At 39.9% G+C, this 19,057-nt stretch overlaps 1 protein-coding gene across 1 annotated transcript in view; it reads left to right on the forward strand.

Moving 5' to 3' along the window:
- Positions 1 to 19,057, forward strand: part of LOC100990288 (myomegalin-like) — a 56,155-nt gene that overhangs the window by 325 nt on the left and 36,773 nt on the right. The window contains 4 exon segments of the mRNA XM_063599202.1: positions 104 to 4,353; positions 4,356 to 4,445; positions 12,553 to 12,638; positions 18,651 to 18,883. Coding sequence (XP_063455272.1) covers positions 4,278 to 4,353; positions 4,356 to 4,445; positions 12,553 to 12,638; positions 18,651 to 18,883 — 485 coding nt within the window. The 5' untranslated portion in view covers positions 104 to 4,277.

Here is a 19,057-nt window from a genome sequence, read left to right on the forward strand (position 1 = left end):
GGGTGCGTGGTGGGAACTGGGATGGAGGCTCCAGGGTCCCGTGGGGGTGGGGGTGGGCTGCGCGAGGACATCCCCTTACCCCCTGAATTTCCATCTGGTCCAGCCCTCTCATCTTGTAGGTGAGGAAACCGAAGGCCTGAGGGAGAAATGACTTGCCAGGAACCCCTGTTAAGGAAAATTAAGAAAATGTGGTTATTAAAGAAGAACTGAGTTGGGAGTCAGACCTGGAGGCCCGCACCCTTGGTTAAGACATCATACCACCTTGAGTCTGGCCTGTTGACAGAGGGTGAGCCGCTCCATCCTCATGTGATTGTGGGGTCTTAACCTCAAGGGGTTTCCTGCAGGAAGAAGCAAATGGGTTTGCTTTCCTAGCTCTGTCCAGTACGTTAGGGACCCTGAGGACTGAAGAGATTCTTGGAGAGCCATCTGGTGTATGTCATGGGTGGGTCTTTTTTGAAGGTCAGTCTGCCCAGTGGGCTGGCTCAGCCTGAATGAACTGTCTTGAATCTTTGGAGTTGTCTGTATACTTTTAAGGGCTTCTCAGCCTTGCACCAAAAGATCCCCCTGGAAATTAGGTGGGAAAAACCTTAAATTTTGTGGGGCCTTGTGTTTGTCTTAAAAGTTCATGCACATAGCCAGGTGTGGTGGCTCCCACCTGTTATCCTTTCCTGGATCCCTTGAGTCAAGGAGTTTGAGACCAACCTGGACAATATAGTGAGACCCCATCTCTACAAAAAAGAAAATATTAGCCAGGGGTGGTTGTGCGCATCTGAAGTCCCAGCTACTACTGTGGCTGAGGCGGGAGGAGCACTTGATCCTGCACTGAGCTCTGATCTCACCAGTGTACTCCAGCCTGGGCCACAGAGCAAGACCGTGACTCAAAAACAAAAAAAGACAAGAAAAATTCTTCAAGATTTTGCATTCTGTCCCACTATCCATTGGTTTTCATGTCAAGATAATGTCAGAAATTCTTTACAATTGCTTCCAGAAGGAGTAGCCTTTTGATCTAGTGCACAGGTGTCCAGTCTTTTGGCTTCTCAGGGCCACATTGGAAGAAGAATGCTCCTGGGCCGCACATAAAATACGCCAATGCTAACAACAGCTGATGGGGTTAAAAAAAAAAAAAAGGTTTGTGCATAATTTTCATGCTACCCACCACCACAGATAGGTGGAAATGTCCTTGAAGTCAAAGGGTTGGACACGGCTGATCTAGTGTCTTGTCGTCCGTTTTGGCTTTCTCCCTGATTCCAGAATGCAGGTAGAGATGTAGAGACATGCTCTCAGGGCAGCTGTTGAGATAAAAAAATTCGTTGTCATTTATTCCCAAGCACAGCTGTTTCTCATTGCATTGCAAAAGTCTCCATTCAAACTGCTGTCACATATAAAATCTATTTATGTAAGTCTGTATTTTTCTGTTGTCTTGGCCTTTGGAGGCAGTAGTGTGTTTTAACCGAGCAAAGTGTCCTTCCAAATAATGAAGCCGAAGTCAGCCTACCTACTTGCCATTTTTCTTCCCCTTCCATTTTTGTAACCTCAGAATAATTGTAAGAATGAATTAAGATTTGTGTTTAAGGCCAGGCACAGTGTCTCAGGCCTGCAATCTCAGCACTTTGGGAGGCGGAGACGGTTGTATCACTTGAGCTCAGGAGTTGAAGACCAGCCTGGGCAACATACTGAGACTCCGTCTTGTATAATTTAATTAAAATTGAAAAAAAGGAGAGAAAAAGACCTGTGTTTAAAATTTTAAAAAAGGGGGGGAAAGTGTAATGCAAAATGTGGACTATGCCAGCTATGATTGGGAAAACTAGTTTTTCATACAGCATTATCTGTAGACTTGTATTAGCAGCATACTGGTCATAAGCGTTTTGCTTTCCTCAAATATGATGAGGTAAGATAATTTAAAGTGTGTTGGGGCTTTCTGCCGCGTGGCTCCTGGAGGTGTTGAGTCCCAATTTAGCCAATTAATTTGGGTTTAGTTTTGACGTGGATAAGGGAGACCAGCTTCATTCATGGTGTACACACGGTTTTGCCAATAAGGAAACAAAAAGCCACCTGAATGTTCCTACTCATTAGATGCTATCTGGAGAGCTCCTATCCCACCCCCACCAAGGCCCGGGCCATTAAAAAGACTCAATGCAGCCTTTCTGTATCTCATACTGTATTCTGCAAGATACTCCTGTGAAAGAAAGTTGTGCTGCATCAGCCATCTCCCTCCTGAAGATCCCTGCGAATGAGGATTTGTGTTTTGAAAGTTCTGAGAATTCCTGCAACAACAATTCTCAAACTTATTTGTCCATGGGATCTTTTCTTCCACTGAATGTAGTTGGGGAGACACGGCCTTAAGCCTTGAGCAGAGAAAGAGACAAGAAACTGTTGGCTCACTTACAACCAAGTGTTGTGTTTATGTTTTAGGTTTTTATGAAACCGAGGTGCTGTTTGAGGTTCTAAATGAAATTGGGTGGTTGAAGAGAGGCTGGTATCCCTGTAGACTTAGCCAGCCGTGAGAAGTTGCCTTTTGTTGAAGGAGGTGTTTTACAAAGGGAAATAGGGTGTCTCCTGAGCATCGCATTAGCAATTAAATACATGTATCACTGAAATGAAAAGAAATGATGAAATGATGAAATGAAATGATGAAATGATGAAATGAAACGAAATGATGAAACGAAGAAATGAAATAATGAGATGAAATGATGATGAAATGAAATGATGAAATGGAATGATGAAATGATGACATGAAATGGTGAAATGAAATGAAATAATGAAATAATGAAGTGAAATGAAATGATGAAATGATGAAATGAAATGAAAAGATGAAATGATGAATTGAGGAAATGATATGAAATGATGAAATGAAGTGAATGATGAAATGATGAAAAAATGAAATTAAATGATGAATTGATGAAATGATGAGATGAAACGAAATAATTAAATGAAATGAGATGAAAAGATGAAATGATGTGATGAAATGTATTATTTTTATGCCTTTTATTCTTCAATAAGTGCAGATGCTTATGATACTGAAGAGGGGACAATTACCGGGGCTACCCACTTTGTCATTTGTTTTATGGATTGCTCTAAGCCTCAGTGTCAAAATCTTAAGTCGGGAATAGCGCCTGTTTCACACAGCTATTGCAGAGATTAAATAAGAAGACAGCTTTGGTGTCTAAAACAATGCCTTGCATGTAGTAAGCACTCAATGTATGTTCATTTCTTTTCTGTGATCCATGTCCTGTTAAAGCCTGTTCTATTATAAACATAAGGCTATACCCTGTCTCTACTAAAAATAGAAAAATTAGCTGGGTGAGGTAGTGCACGCCTATAGTCCCAGCTACTCGGGAGGCTGAGGCAGGAGAATCACTTGAACCCAGGAGGCAGAGGTTGCAGTGAGCCGAGATCACACCACTGCACTCCATCCTGGGCGACAGAGCAAGATTCTGTCTCAAAAAAAAAAAAAAAGGTAAGGCTACAATGGGGACTGATATTCATTTAATATCATCAAAGAAAATATATTAATTGGGATGGCTAATATCATCCTGGGACCACCAATAACTATCATGATGAATATAGTTTCTTCTACCTCTTGATTTTTGGTCACATATATGATACCTCTCTGGATCATTTTCTATTCTCTTCATTTTTTTTCCCCTCATTTTGCCTTCCCTACTAGCCCCTTTTACTCTTTTTCAATTTTTATTATTATTATTTTTTTTGCTATTCAGTTTCTTGTAATTTATTGTTGGGCTTTAAAAATGTTTTCTTTCTACCAGGAAAATGAAGGCAGAGGAAAGGTATGATAGGACCAGTTGATTGTGTTACTTTTTAAAGAACCTCTGGAGCTTTAGTTTTTATGAACCAGATTCCTTTTCAGCACACCATCCCACCATCAAGTTTGATAACAAATGAGAAAACAAATATCTTCAGTAGTGGTTCTACTTGGCTCAGTCTTGCTCCAGTTTATATTTAGTTTGTCCTGGGTTTTAGTTTTTCAGAAACAAAAGCTTTTAGTCAAATAATGAAATTTCTCTTGTTTGGGCTATAGGGGTGTGAAATAAGTCTTAGGAGCTATAATTTTATGTGAAATTGGCCCAGAATCTAGCATAAGGGGCAAGCTTTTAAAAAAAGCAACAGTCCTTACTAATCTATCAACAGTGAACACAAATGCCACACAAAGACTACATTCATTTATTGTGTCCTGGAGAATAATTACTTTACAAAGTCGTGTGGCTCAAAGTGGCATTGTTGGTTCTTTGGAAGCAAATGTGGACTCACTACAGTTGATGTCTAATCCATTTTCCTTCCATGTGGCATGTTTAATCAGCTCTGAGAGAGACCGATCTCTGCAGGTGGAACTGGAAGTGCTCAGGTGTTATGCAGTCGGCTAGAAGAAGTTCTTGGAAGAAGCTTGGAGTGCTTAAACAGGCCGGAGACCCTGGCCACCACTGGAGGTAGGGAACTGGAAAGTGTGCAAATTCATCACAAGCTTGCCTACTGAGCACTGGCGGGTCAGACTGCAGCCCAGGATGGAAAACCTTGTTTGCACTAACCAGAAAGATCCTTGTCTGACTTTGGTAGAATTAAACGGTGACTTACTAATGATAGAACTGGTACAAGTAGCATCAACTACAAAGTGAAACTCACTTTAGCCTACATGGATCTCACTGTACATACATATCAATCCCTAAATTGAATGGTGGAGGTTGCAAAGTGTATTAGTTTTTCCACTTTTATTCATTCTTATCCCTAGCCCCTTCTCATTGCCTCATCCCTTCTGTGAGCCAATAAAGTTTATTGTTCCCCCACTTTTACAATCCATTTCATGTGTTCCATATCATATCATAAATGCATGTGTGTGTATTATTTTTGCCATTCAGTCAACTCCTCTTTGAGAGCTTTTTTTTTTTTTTTTGAGATGGAGTCTCGCTCTGTTGCCCAGGCTGGAGTGCAGTGGCACAATCTCGGCTCACTGCAAGCTCTGCCTCCTGGGTTCATGCCATTCTCCTGCCTCAGCCTCCTAAGTAACCGGGACTACAGATTCTGGCCAACATGCCCGGCTAATTTTTTTGTATTTTTAGTAGAGACGGGGTTTCACTGTGTTAGCCAGGATGGTCTCGATCTCCTGACCTCGTGATCTGCCCACCTCAGCCTCCCAAAGTGCCGGGATTACAGGCATGAGCCACCGTGCCCGGCCAAGCATTTTTTAAATCAAAAGAATACAAGTTTTAAGATGAGAGAGCAGGAAAGAGATTGAGAGTCTATAAGAATGACTTCGCAGAAGTGATATAATCCTTATCAGAAGGTAATCAAAACCAGGAGAGTAGTCTTGTAATAGTAGACTGCAAGTATTGGGAAGGCCAAGTTAAAGAACAGAGGCAAAAACTATGAAAGTGATCATAGTCAACTTTTATCTCCAATACTGTCTCAGGTTTGACTGTTGTACACAAGTGAAATTAGATTAAGTACAGATTCAATTCTACTTAAAATTTGTTCTTTATTGATTCCTTTAGGTTTCTTTAAACCAAGGTCATGCTATTTAGTCAGAACATGACTTCTAGAATGGTCTTCCAGAGTCAGAATTCTCTGTTTACAAAGATAATTTCAAATATAGTATCCCTCTTTATATTCAGTGTTTCACCAAATAACTCATTATAGCCAGAAGAGGGTATTGCTTCTTCCATTTGTGGCACTAGATAGGGTCCTATGTTTTTCACTATTTAGTACGTATACTTTTCTCCATATAAAAGTAATAGGCTTCAGGCTTTGAAGTGCTTGAATAGTTTAGAAAGAAATGTTACAGATGTATGTTTATAGTTTTAATCATTGTCTCAATGCTTTCTTGTGGCAACACGACAGGTATAAGGAGAGGGACACCAGAGATTGTATTTCTGATGTCTTGAATATCCATAGTGTGAAAAGTAACCAAGATTGCTTTGCAGCTTTGTGGGTTCAACATCATGAATTTGTATTTATTTCCTCTGGTTTTAAGTTTCCTAGGTCAGAAGCCGAGGTTCCAATTACTTTAAATATGGAATTTGGGAACAGGGTTTGAGGCTTTCTAGCACAATAAATGTGACTGAATACCCTTTCCAAACTAAGTAGGGCACAGCTTTTTTTCCTTCCATATTTTTTTTTGCATGACACTTTATTTCTTTCACATGTTGGCATGGCTTGTATTACATTCTAAATTTCATCTGTTTCTGTAACTTTAGCTGTGTCTATAACAGATAGAGCATCAGTCAAACTAGAGTGGACAGGGAGAAAATGTTTTACTGGGGAAGCACTCTGGAATCTTCTGATTAAGTCATTTGCAAAAGATTGATAGCCATAAGCCTTACTCTTAATGAATCTGCCATTTCAGTTTCAATGGCTTTTGAGGAAAAAGGAGTCATTTAAGGAAGGAGATAGGAAGTGTAGGCCGATCCATCCACTTTTCTTAGTCTCCCAATTTTAAGAGACCTTTTCTTGCACAAAATTTTTTGTAACTTTCCAGAAGTAAAGAGGAAGGTAATGTAGCTGTAGAAATGTCAACCCATCAAAGACTAGTTTGTCATGTCATTACAACAAGGCATTTAGGGAACATCTTTCCTTAATTTTACTAATAGACCAAGGAAGCCTTCTGAGTCCGCTAGTAAGATTCAGTTCTGGGTGATTCTTGGTTTCTAATGGCTCATAGTGATTACAGTTTATGTTAATAATCACTCCTACTTCTGTCAACCTGCAGCAAGAGTAGATTGATAGCAGGATAAATTAAAAGTCTGATCTTAATGTCATAAATATGACTAAAATATGGTACTAACTTTCTGGTCTAGATAACTGGAATGAGGCTTGCAAACAGTGTTGTCTGGAGAGAGCTTGCTGGTCTAACAACTTTGTGTGATAATTTGGCATCTGATTAGAAAGCATGAGTCTGATAAATTTTATAATCCACACATAGATCATGCTGTGGTTGGACACATCATTTAATAATATTTAGCGTGATATAATATTCCATTTTCTCTTCAGGAGCACAGACTCTCTCATACTGGATTATTCTACCTTTCACAGTCAGTTTTCAACATGACAGTAATTTTAGATAAAGCATCCTGTGCTTATAGAACCTTGTGCTTGAGTAAAAATAATCTTCAAATAAAAATAATGAAGTAAATTTTTACTTAGGCCGTGCTTAATTGGAAGCATAGAACTTAAATTGAGAAAAAAATCCATATGATAGATTTTGTTTTTCTCATGTTTCCTTTTAAAATAATAGTAAATAATGCAGAGTAATGGTTGTAAGAGTACAGGGTAGATGAAGTCTGTAGGTTTTAGAACTATAGAGTTGAAAATAACCTCTAAGAGGACTTATTTAATGAGTGAAATAAATGTCCTTAGGTAGATATTGTCCCTAAACTCTTTTCTATTGAAAGTTTATAGTATTGAAAATTTGATGATTATTAGTACCTAGTACTAATAAGTGCAGTGGTCTTATCTCCTGGTCTGCCCAGAAGTCCTAATTTACATGTGCCTTGGTTAGCCTAAGGATAGAAGACTGTAGTTGTATTGAATCATTATCCTTTTGGAGAAGTAGAAACTCTTTCCAGAATTTTAGTGGGATTTCCTACCACCAAAAGTCTTTTAGATTATGATTTGGCCTTTTCAAGTCACTTGAAACAGCTACTTTCTGAAACATGTGAGCTGGAAAGCCCTAAGGCTACTTAAGAGATGTTACAATTTAAAGACAAAGATACACCATAAAGGGGTTTGACTGCAGACAGCAGTTTTCTACCACTTCTGTTCCATGATCAGACTCTGTCTAGATAGAGAATTTTATTTCTTAGCAGAAACTATGGAGGACTATATGGATTCTTAATAGTTTTCTTATGATCCTGAAGGGAACGTGTGCAGGTGAAATTGTAGTTTGATAGGAGGCCTCTTTTCCTTGATTCTCTCCATAACATTACAGCACCATAACATTAAAGTCAGCAATAGTTGGTTCATGACATGAAAATGTGAGCATTCTTGTAATGAACGCATGGCAGTGTACCTGGGAGTCAGAGTGAAATGGGGCTGAGATTATTAGACACAAGGGCCCAGTACCGAAGGAAAGAACAGTTGGCACTGCCAACTTATTCATGCTTAAAGTTTTAGTTCTTCAGATCACCTTTTAAAATGAATAAAATATGATCTCTTGCTATGTTCTAAGTAACTATATGGAAAAACATCACTCCTTTTCTGTTGATCCGATATTAATGGCTTAAAGGAAGATAATAATGACTACAGAGTAGAATTTGGGGGAAATGGTCTTGACTCCACCCAGTTTGGACTCATTACTAAAGAACATGTCATGAGCCAGGTGTGGTGGCATGCACCTGTGGTCACAGTTACTTGGAGGCTGAGGCGGGAGGATCTCTTGGGCCCAGCAGTTCAAGACCAGCCTGGGCAACATAATGAGACCTCATCTCTAAAGCAAAATCAAAACAAAAAAAGGAGGTCATGAAGTTTCCCCTAAGGCTTATTTATGCATGTTGGAGTTTTAAGACAGTTATCATTTAATGATGATTAATCCTTTTTGTAAGGCACCTAGTCCAAAGAGTTCAACCTACTTTACTGGCAAATCCTTACTTTTGCAATGTCCTTTGAGGCAGAGAGCAAAGAGTGTCATTTCAAGCCTCCTGCTGTAGAAATAAGTATTCAGAAATGAAGAAGTGCAGGTAGTATCAATCAAGATCATTCAGATAATAACATCAAGTATACAACTTCCTTCTGCTGATGCTATTTAGGTTCTATGGCCTTCAACTTTCTCAGCCTTTAACTTACAAGCCCATGGACCACTTCCGTTTACCTACAATAACAATAATAATAATATTGTTTAAGGATGGTATTTATTGAGTACACACTGTGTACCAAGGGCTGTTCTAAGCACTTCAAAATCAGCAAACTCTTTAAAGTTCACAACAGTACAGAGCGGATAATACTCTTACCCCTAGTTATTAAATGAAGAAACTTAGGAAAGGTGATGACTTGCCTAAAGTGACATAACTAACGAAAAAAGCACAAGTAAAATCTAGACAGTCTATCTCCATAGTTCATGTTCTTAATTATTATGCCATACTCAATTTAAAAAGTTCTACAATAGTATGAATTTTTGCCTCAGTGATAAGAATACCTTATAATTGCATAGTGCTTACATTTTCACCCAAGGATTTTATGTTCTTATGTTTTAGAGGCTTATTGTTGTGTGCTTTGTAGAATTAGATAGCTGATAGAAAATAATCTTCTAAATCTAAGTAAGAGACATCTTGGTATCACCTCCATTTTGTGTTGCTCAGAGCCTAGAAACTTCCAAGAACCACAAGTTGAGAACTTTTATTGAAGTCTCAAAAGTTTTTGATGAAATTGCCAGTCTAACATGTAAAACTTAATCTCGAAGAAGCAAGTTAAATGAACAGATTCTTAGCTTTCAGAGAATCTAAAGGTGGCAGACTATTTTATATTTTATCAAAAAATAAGCACAAGAGTCATCAATATAAAAGCATAGGTACCTTTAAATTAGAAATTCAAAGTATTCGAAGTTAGTTCTGAAGATAGTGTTTCGTTGTGCTATAAAAGTTTAGAAAAGGGTATCACACACACAAGAGAAATTCTCTCATTTATTTAAAAAATGGGCTGGGCGCGGTGGCTCACGCCTGTAATCCCAGCACTTTGGGAGGCAAAGGCGGGTGGATCATGAGGTCAGGAGATCAAGACCATCCTGGCTAACACAGTGAAACCCCGGCTCTACTAAAAATACAAAAAATTAGCCGGGCGTGGTGGCGGGCGCCTGTAGTCCCAGCTACTCGGGAGGCTGAGGCAGGAGAATGGCGTGAACCCCGGAGGCGGAGCTTGCAGTGAGCCGAGATCGCGCCACTGCACTCCAGCCTGGGCGACAGAGTGAGACTCTGTCTCAAAAAAAAATAAAAAATAAAAATTAATAAAAATAAAAAATGGAAAATGGTAAAAGATGTCTAATGTAAACTTATGTTCAGGACCTTGTATGAGATAACTTACTCTTTTATTTCCATATTTTCTATAAATTTTTTAGCTTTACCCCTCAAACATGGGAGAAGAAGTTTCAGCATTTTAATTCAAATTGGTAAAAGGCTGAGCAACCCTTAAAGCTGCCATAATGGAAGAAGACTGTGAGCTAGCTTAAAAAAGAGAGAATGAAGGAGAAGAAACAAAACCCCTGTGTAGTAGAGTGTCGAGATGAGATGAGCATTTATTTGTCTCTGTCGAATTCCTTATGAAGCCAGAACCATAGCATCCTGCTCTTAAGTGAAGTAAGATGGAGCATTATCCAAGAATGCAGACATGGCACCAGAAAGGCTGTCAAGATAAGTGGAGGGCAGAAAGTGTCAGATAAAAACCTTCAAGACCAGTGACAGTCACCCTTTCCAATTCTTGCTTCTGGAACCTGGCAGGAATGGTCCTGGGATGTGGGCCCAGCTTGACTCCACAACCCAGCAACAATGGTAGGGGATGAGGATCCTGACCTCATAGAGCTGAGCTTTCTTCAACTACAGGATCCTTCTCTAGCCCCATGTTCAAATGAGAAACAATGTGAACAGTCTGTTTTCTGTCACTGAGTGAGACAATTCATTTCCTTTGCTGGAAAAACATAAAAGATTGTGATCGCTACTGTTGTACAGGGAAAGATTTTCCAAAGTAAGCATAACATGATATGGGTGTCCTAGGTAAATTAGTATCCTGGGTTCGGTAAGTTTTTAAAGCAGCCAAAGATTAGGGAATGTGTCCATACACCTCTACTCAGCTAGTATCCTGAGTGAGATGGTTTCTGGGGTTGGTTTGAATGAGTAAGTATTGGAAATTCCTCTTGTACACTGTCTGCCACCGACCTCTAAAGATGCTGAGTGGTAGAGGTGGTAGAGGCTACACTGAACAGGACCCTTCCTTGATCCAAAGTTAACACAAAGTTCATGGTGTAGATGAGGAAACCTAAGCTGTTATTACCAGCATACTTACTACCTCTTAGCTCTTCCATGAGATCAGCTTGGGCCATTGCAAATATATAGATGTGAACTGCCCCTGCTTACCTTATCTGCATTGGGTAGTGAATGCTCATGATTCAGGCAGAACCTTTCATGCCTGGATGTCTGAACTCAACAGAAGGTTCTTTGGTCTTGGAGGAAGAAGCAAAGATAAAGATCTGATTTGTCACCAGAAGAAAAAGTGAGTGGCTTCCGTATAAGAGTCCACAGTCTTGACTTATTGGCACAGCTCTAGTGAAGGCTAGTTGTGTAACCTTGGACTCACCACCTGATCTTTTAGAGGTCCAGGTTAATCAGTGGTCAGAAGTGGAGTTGTAACTGGTTGGTTGCCGAGGCTAGGATCAGAACAAGATTTCAAGATTCTTTAAGTTGGGGAGGTTCTATAAGACACAGTGAGTGTCACAGTAGATTTTCTTTGATAAATTAACCATAATAAATTTCTACACTTCCCAAAAAATACAATAATGTAAAACATAGTTCTTGGTCTTAAAATGTATGAACAGTCTTAATTTCAATATAAGAAGGAAGAAATACCCTAGATTTGTGCTGTCCAATAGGATAGCCACTAGACACATGTAGTCATTTAAATATGTTAACTTAAATAAAATAAAATTTAAAATTCAGTGCTTTGAAATGTGGGCCATACTACTCACATTTCAAAGCTCAATAGCCATATATGACTGTGTCCACTGTACTGGGCAACACTGGCACAGAACATTGCTGTCATTGCAGAAAGTCCTCTTGGTCAGTGCTGCCTTAGACCTTTGCCCATACCACAAACTGCAGCTACTTGTACCTTAGAGCAAGGTGTAGATGTTTGGGCCCTAGAGTAGCTGTGTCCATCTTTGGAGAATGAAAGGATGGGTTAAATCCCACGGGGATAAAGCAGTGCAAGAAACCCTTCAGGCAAAGGGTGTCTGCATAGAATAAGAGTTTGAGAGAGGTAAGGAGGAAGGGAGGTTAGAGGAAGAAATTAGGGAACAACTGAATCGTTGGGTATCTTGAATCTTGACTAGACCTGAACCTTACTAGGACACAGGACCCCCAGAGGGAAGTTCCTCAGAGAGATTGTCACCCTATGCACAACTGATCCCAACAATAGATACCTCCTAGAGATTCAGGGCAGCTCTAATCTCCAGGCAGTCAGTGGTGGGGAAAGGGTTAGGCATGTTGGACTCACGTTATGGAAGAGAAAGTTTTTATGTAGCCAGGCAGTGGGGAATAATTCAGGCTTTCTTGACATTCGAGTGGGGTAACCAGTGCATCTGACACTCGGCTCCTTAGAAATGGGTCTGTGCAGGCAAAGTCAGCTTATGTTGTGAGGCTCAGGCTTGAGTATGAGTAAGAAAGTGTCTGTGATACAAAAAGTTCTATTTTTCTTTCCAGCCCTGCTGGCTAGGGAGAATTTCTTCCCCATGTATATGGAGAGAGGAAGAAATCACAGGCAGCTGGCAAAAAGAGTATAATTTAACCTGCTGTCTGGAAGCCATCTGTGAAGGGAATCACTTTTCTTTACTGGACTTGTTTCCAGGTGCAGCTGCAGGGGATGACACAAAAGATGCAAGCACTGAGTTCACTGACAGTATTGAGGAGGCCGCACAACATAGTCACCAGCAAGTAAGTCAGTGTCAGGGTCTGGGGCTTCGAGGGTGGATGACACACAGCCCTTCTGAGGTCTGATGGTCTTCTGCAGCCCCTGTGGACTTAGAGTGAGAAGGTATCTTTTTATATAAACCACTTCTCAGTCATCTTCCTGTTCTCCTTGAGCTTCCCAGCTGCCTTTCCAACCCATGTTTTCACTCCCATTTTTCTCTCCAATCCACCCTTTGGTTTGTGTTGTATCTCTTTCTTCTGCTTCCTGCCCCCTCTTACCCACATTAGTCTCTGTTTATTTTCTGTAGCTATAGCTTCAGAATAATTTTTACTTGCAAGACAATGGACACATTCTTCTTGGGCTTTTTGTAATTGAAACGCACCACAGAAGACAGGGAGTCATCGAAGGGCTGCTCGGGGAGGTGGCAGGGCGGAGGACCTGCTTGGGAAGAAACTCCAAGAAGATTGGAATGCTTCCAAAGCAAGGATCTTTCTCAGTGAAATCTCATTATACAAAGAGAACCTTATGCAACCTGACAAACCACTGAGGTCATGGTGACTCAGTGATCAGCAGATGGTACTTCAACAGCAATCCCCTGTCAAACCTCAGAACTTGAGGCTGAAACATTGTTTCCACCCACCATCAGTGAAGATGTTAACTAGCATGTTACAAGAGTGAATAATCTGGACTTCAGAGATTAAGTCACCAATAGTGATCCCACAAGCACTCACTGGAACTCCTATAATGTCTCCACTTTGTCCATGCCATTTAGCAATCTCATCTCCTAGATGGACTGTGCCTATGATTCTTAAGGAGAAAGTGAATCATTGGTAGATATCCCACACAAGCAGCTGGACTTTCCAGTGATAGCTTTCTTGGGGCTATTAGGAAAACTAAACAAGAAATGAGGCTTTCTGGGTCTGCCTGTATATCTTCTGCATAAGAAAAAGAGGAGACATCAAATCAACCAATAAGAAAAGCCCAAGTGAGCGTCCTCAAATCTTTTGGGATTTGGCACTTGGGGACATGAGTAGTTGTCTGGGATATGTCATGTTCTCAACAGTTTCTTTATAGTAGTAGGATCACCTTCTTATAATAGGATCACCTTCTTGTTGCTATAGCTGTATCCGACCTTCCCTTCTCCCTTGAGTGCTTGCATGAGCTCCACTTTTCCTTTTGCTTGAACAGCTTCTCCTAAGTCCTCCTTACCGATGGTTGTGACTTTAATTATATACATCTCTGTCCCTCCAGACAGATCCCTCTGTCCTCACTCTCTGATTTCATTGAGGATCTTGGGTGAGAAAAAGGGACCTTCAGGGTGAACAAATGTCTACTCTGAGACAGCTAGATTGGGAGGTTGGCTGGTCACTGATGGTTATAATGACTGTGGGACAGGATTAACTTCAGAATAAATGAACAGGAGACACAGATATGAAGAAAGTTTCTGATTGATATGGTCTGAAGTACTCCTGGTATTGCAAGTCATTTGCTCTAATTCTCAATTGTAGGCAAACTGATTTGTAAATTTGCTTCTTCAGCCTTCTTTCCTGTAGCCTAGCATGGAGAATCTGACCAGACCCCATTTTGAGAAGGTCAGCCCACCCTGGAATGAACTTTTTACATTAGGGCATTTGTATTTCCCTCACAATACTTGCCACATTACTTGGCATAGGAGAGACGCTTAGTGTAATTATGAGTTAACAAGCCTTTGGATCAGGGCTTGACTCATGATAGACAAAGTATATGCCTGCTGGATGGAAGAATCTCTTGGGTAAGCACCATTTTTCTTTCTATCACCTTTCCTTGAAAATACATCTTCAGTTTTGGGTAGGAGGAATCTTGGTGTATGAAATCATTGCAAATTTACTTCATCTTTTCTGGAGTTTGAGGTTGTGACTCTCCTGCTACCAATTAAATAAAGCTTACTTTGCCATAAGTGTTTTGTGTCCAGATTCTCAAAATTTGTTTGCTTGTTTCCAGGAAAATGGTCCCTTAAGATAGATTTTGAGCTTCTCCTTGTTATGTCCTTGGAAGGTAAACTTTTGCTTGACAACAAGCTCCCTTCCTACTCCAAGCATTCATATGCTTTTCCTAACAGACACATCCCACCTTGTCTTTCTTCCAAAGTGAGAATCACCTTTTGGCCAATGCAAATTGCTTCCTCCTTATTTTTTGGACTCATCCACCTCGGGAAGCCTCAAGTCTGGCCATGATAGTAATTTTCCCCAGATTATCTCCCACAAAATTCTATTCTCAAGCAGATATAAGATCTATAATAAATACCTATGAAATTGCTGTGAGAGAAACTAGAGTATCAACCATTGCTTTTTTTTATGTGAAGTTTTGTAATGGACAAAAAGTTAATCAAGAATAAAGATTCAAGCCCAGGTAGTGTGCATCTATAGTTGCAGCTACTCAGGAGGCTGAGGCAAGAGAATCTCTAGAGCCCACGAGTTCGGGGCCAGCCTGGGCAACATAATGAGACCCCCCACCTCTTAAAGAAAAAAATCAAGATTCAAATACAAAGAACAGACGTTAGTAGACAAAGTGTGATAAACTTGAAAAAAGCTATTTTAAAAAAAGTTATTTTTCATTGACAAATTGTAATTATATACATTTATGGGGTATGATATGATTATATATATACACACACATATGTATACACACACATATGTATACATACACACAAACAATATGGAATGAGTAAACCAAGCTAATTACATATTCATCAACCTGCCTACCTATCATTTTTGATGGTGAGATATTGGAAATTTACTCTTATTTTGAAATATACACTATTATTGGCTATAGTCACCCTAGTATGAATATATCTTAAGACCTATTCTTTTTTTGATACCTTTGATCAATAATTCCCCCTACTCTCCCTTCCCATTCTACCAGCCTCTAGTAACCACCATTCTACTCTCTGCTTCTATGAGTTCAACTTTATTAGATTCCACATATAGGTGAGCTTATGTGGTATGTGTGCCTGGCTTATTTCACTAAGCATAATGACCTTCAGATTCATTCATGTTGTCACAAATGAAAAGAGCTCTCCCCCAACATTTTAAGGTTAAATAGTATCCCATTGTGTATTATCTGCCACATTTTCTTTACCCATTTATCTACTGATGGACCTAGGCTGGTTCTACATCTTGACTATTAATGAATAATGCTGTAATTAACACGAGAGTGCAGCTATACCTTTAACACATTCATTTCAGTTCCCTTGGATATATACCCAGAAATGGGATTACCGGATCATAGGGTAGATTCTATTTTTAGTCTTTTGAGGAAGCTCCATACTGTTTTCCACACAATGTAGTAATTTACATACCTATTCACAATGTGTGTATTCCCTTTTCTCTGCATTATTTCTAACATGTCATTTGCTTTTTTGATAAATGCCACTCTAACAAGTGTGAGATGATATCTCATTATGGTTTTAATTTGCCTTTCCCTAATGATTAGTGATGCTGAGCATTTGAGAAAAGCTAATTTACATTGTGACAGATATGAAGCAATAGGGTAAAAACAAAACAATGTCATTCAAACAGGATATCAGATTTGCACAGAGGCCTTTGTGGGGCAAATGGGAACCCAGCACACAAAAAGTTGAATTATATGAAGCAATATCACAAGTGAGTTAGGAAATCTGAAAAAAAAAAACAGTAAGAGAGATATAATTAAAAATAGACCTAATGGATTCACACTATCACTACAAATACTGGAAGCCCTGGGGTTTCATTTGGGGGAAAGAAATATTTGCTTTCATACATGATCAAAACTAATGAAAAGGCTAGATCCTGAGTTACTTTTCAGGCATTTACATTTAAAACTTAAAGTTAGCCAAAGAAAGTCCACTTTGAGATGGAAATATGAAAACCCAAATTAGCCTGGGGAAAAAATCAGATCCCTAGGCAATGTTTGATTTTCTCACTTTAAAGTGGGAAATTAGATCAGATGTACCTTAAGGTTTTTCTGGTGTTAACATTCATGGTTCATAATTTTTTCTTTTTAAAGAAAATAGGTATATTGAAACCAATAGAACAAGATAACATATATCCCGAAGGCACTTTAATAATGGGTAAACTTCATTAAAGTTAGACATTATTTTTAAGCAGAAGGAACCCTTAAGGCCTAGAAAAGAATAATGCTGTGCCCACACTCAAGACTAATGGCAAAGTGTGTTTTAGTTAAGTTACTTGGAAAGAGTTTATATAGAATGAGAACATCATGTAGTTTAAATGAGGGATGGGATCATAAGCTTTCAGAAGTGGTTTTATTTGGTCCCCATTCCTTTGTTTTGTCAAAAATGCTGGGGGGCACATATGGAGATGGCCACCAGCCTGATTAAGCCTGTCAGCAGAGTCTTAGAGACAGACATTCCCAGGAGCCTGCCAAATCTCAGGCTCACAAAGTCCAAGTAAGATTGGGTGCCTGGGAATTGAGTGGCTTTGTCTAAGGATCTTTCTTCTTTGACCTGGGTGCACATGTCTTCACAACCTCAACTGCTATGCTACTGAACACCATTGCACATGCATACTGTGAATCGACCCTACCACAAACCTGTGACCTACATTTGAACATAACTTTGTTATGGGGAATAGCAAAAGTCAGTGGCTTTGCACCAACCCCAGCAGCTCTGTCAATCATTGATCCATATAAGCTGTTCTGGGACCTGCTCTCTTCAATGTATTGGTGACCTGAATGGAGATAAAAAGCATATAATTAATTCTACAAGTTATCCCCAATCAGGGGGCCACTACATGATTTGTGGAAATGCACATCAAATATTTGGATGACTTGGATAATTGAGAATGATGCAGTATAGCCAGAATGAATTTATAAGTGACAATTACAAGTCACAATATTTATAGAGAGAAAAGAAAACAACATGACTCAGCAACAGCTGTGGGGGAGGGGTGGAAAATTCAGAGGTCAAAATTGACCCGAAGTTAAGTAAAAGCTCCAAATGCTGCCACTGAGAAGAAAAAGAAGCCAATGTGACATTGGGATGTGTTAAGATTAATATTGGACAGACAGGCAGGAACTCCTTGTACTAAAGTAATTACTCATATGCTAAGTAGATTATCATACTCAGATTTTGATTTCTACACTTTTAAAAGCATGGGAAAAGACCAAAGATAAGCCCAAAATGAACAATAACAAAGTCTAAAAGTTAACAAATTCCCATTTGAGGAAAAGCCATAAGATCTGCTCTAATTAAAACATTGATGAGTAACTTCAAGAGTGTCCTCGAGAAATAGAAAGGTGCTGGGCAATTGTTCCTGCCTGTGTTTCTTCCACATGCTGAGATTTGTAGAGAGAGTTTGTCTGGCAGCATCAGCACAAGGATAATAACCAAAAAGTGAGGTTGGCTGCTAGGCAGGATGGCTTCACCTCCACCTCCCAGTAGCTGCAGAGTGTGATTCTTCTGCTGCCAATGAAATAGTTGGTGTTGTCTTCCCTGTAGCTCCACGTTATTCTAATTCTATAACTGTGTCTGCCGACTGTTTCCCCAGTGCCGAGTCCCCCCTCTCAGCTGTCCTTGAGGGAGTTGGAGTTACAGGCAGGGCATTAGGCTTTGCGCCCTGATATCTTAAGCCATCATCTCCCGCCATCCAGGACTCAGGTGTTGCAGAGCTGATGAAGCTTCCTGACTTGTGAGAAAACTCGCAGGACTCTGTCTCCTCAGGAAGAGAAAGAATCACCGTATTCACACCCTCCAGTCCTGTTTCAACCTCGTTTGTTTGCATTTGTTTTAATTTCTTATGTGCTTTTTCTCCCTCACCATCTCTGGATTCTCCTCTTCTCCATGGGGAAATTCCTCCTGCTAATTTTGTGTGTCCTTCCCACCCAAAGCAGTCCCCAGGGCCCTTATGCCTGACTAAGGAGGTTCTGGTTAGGGAGTTTATTTTAGATCTGCTTTTTTTGTTTGTTTTTGTTCTCATTGAAAACTGCCTTTGCAATCTCATGTTTCTCCTGGGTCCTCTTTAATGGCCTAACTTCTTCAAACCATGATTTTCTTTTAGCTCATCGAGGTGGCTTTGGAGAAAAGTCTGGCAATTGTGGAGACCCAGAACCCATCTTTTTCCCCTCCTTCCCCGATGGGAGGGGACAGTAACAGGTGTCTTCAGGAAGAAATGCTCCACCTGAGGGCTGAGATCCACCAGCACTTAGAAGAGAAGAGGAAAGCTGAGGAGGAACTGAAGGAGCTAAAGGCTCAAACTGAGGAAGCAAGATTCTCCTCAGTGTCCCACATCAGGTAGGACATTCTTCCCAGGGAAGGGGAGCTTGAGGGTCATGAGGCACCACAGCCAAGGGGTGCCTATCCCAGGCTCCATGCATTAATATTTCCACAAATTATTTAGATAGAAGTAAGTAATATTGGCTAATGGTAATCACTTTCTGTTATTCAAATAATCCTGGTCTTAATTCA

The sequence above is a fragment of the Pan paniscus genome, chromosome 1, assembly GCF_029289425.2.
Source record: "Pan paniscus chromosome 1, NHGRI_mPanPan1-v2.0_pri, whole genome shotgun sequence".
NCBI lineage: Eukaryota > Metazoa > Chordata > Mammalia > Primates > Hominidae > Pan > Pan paniscus.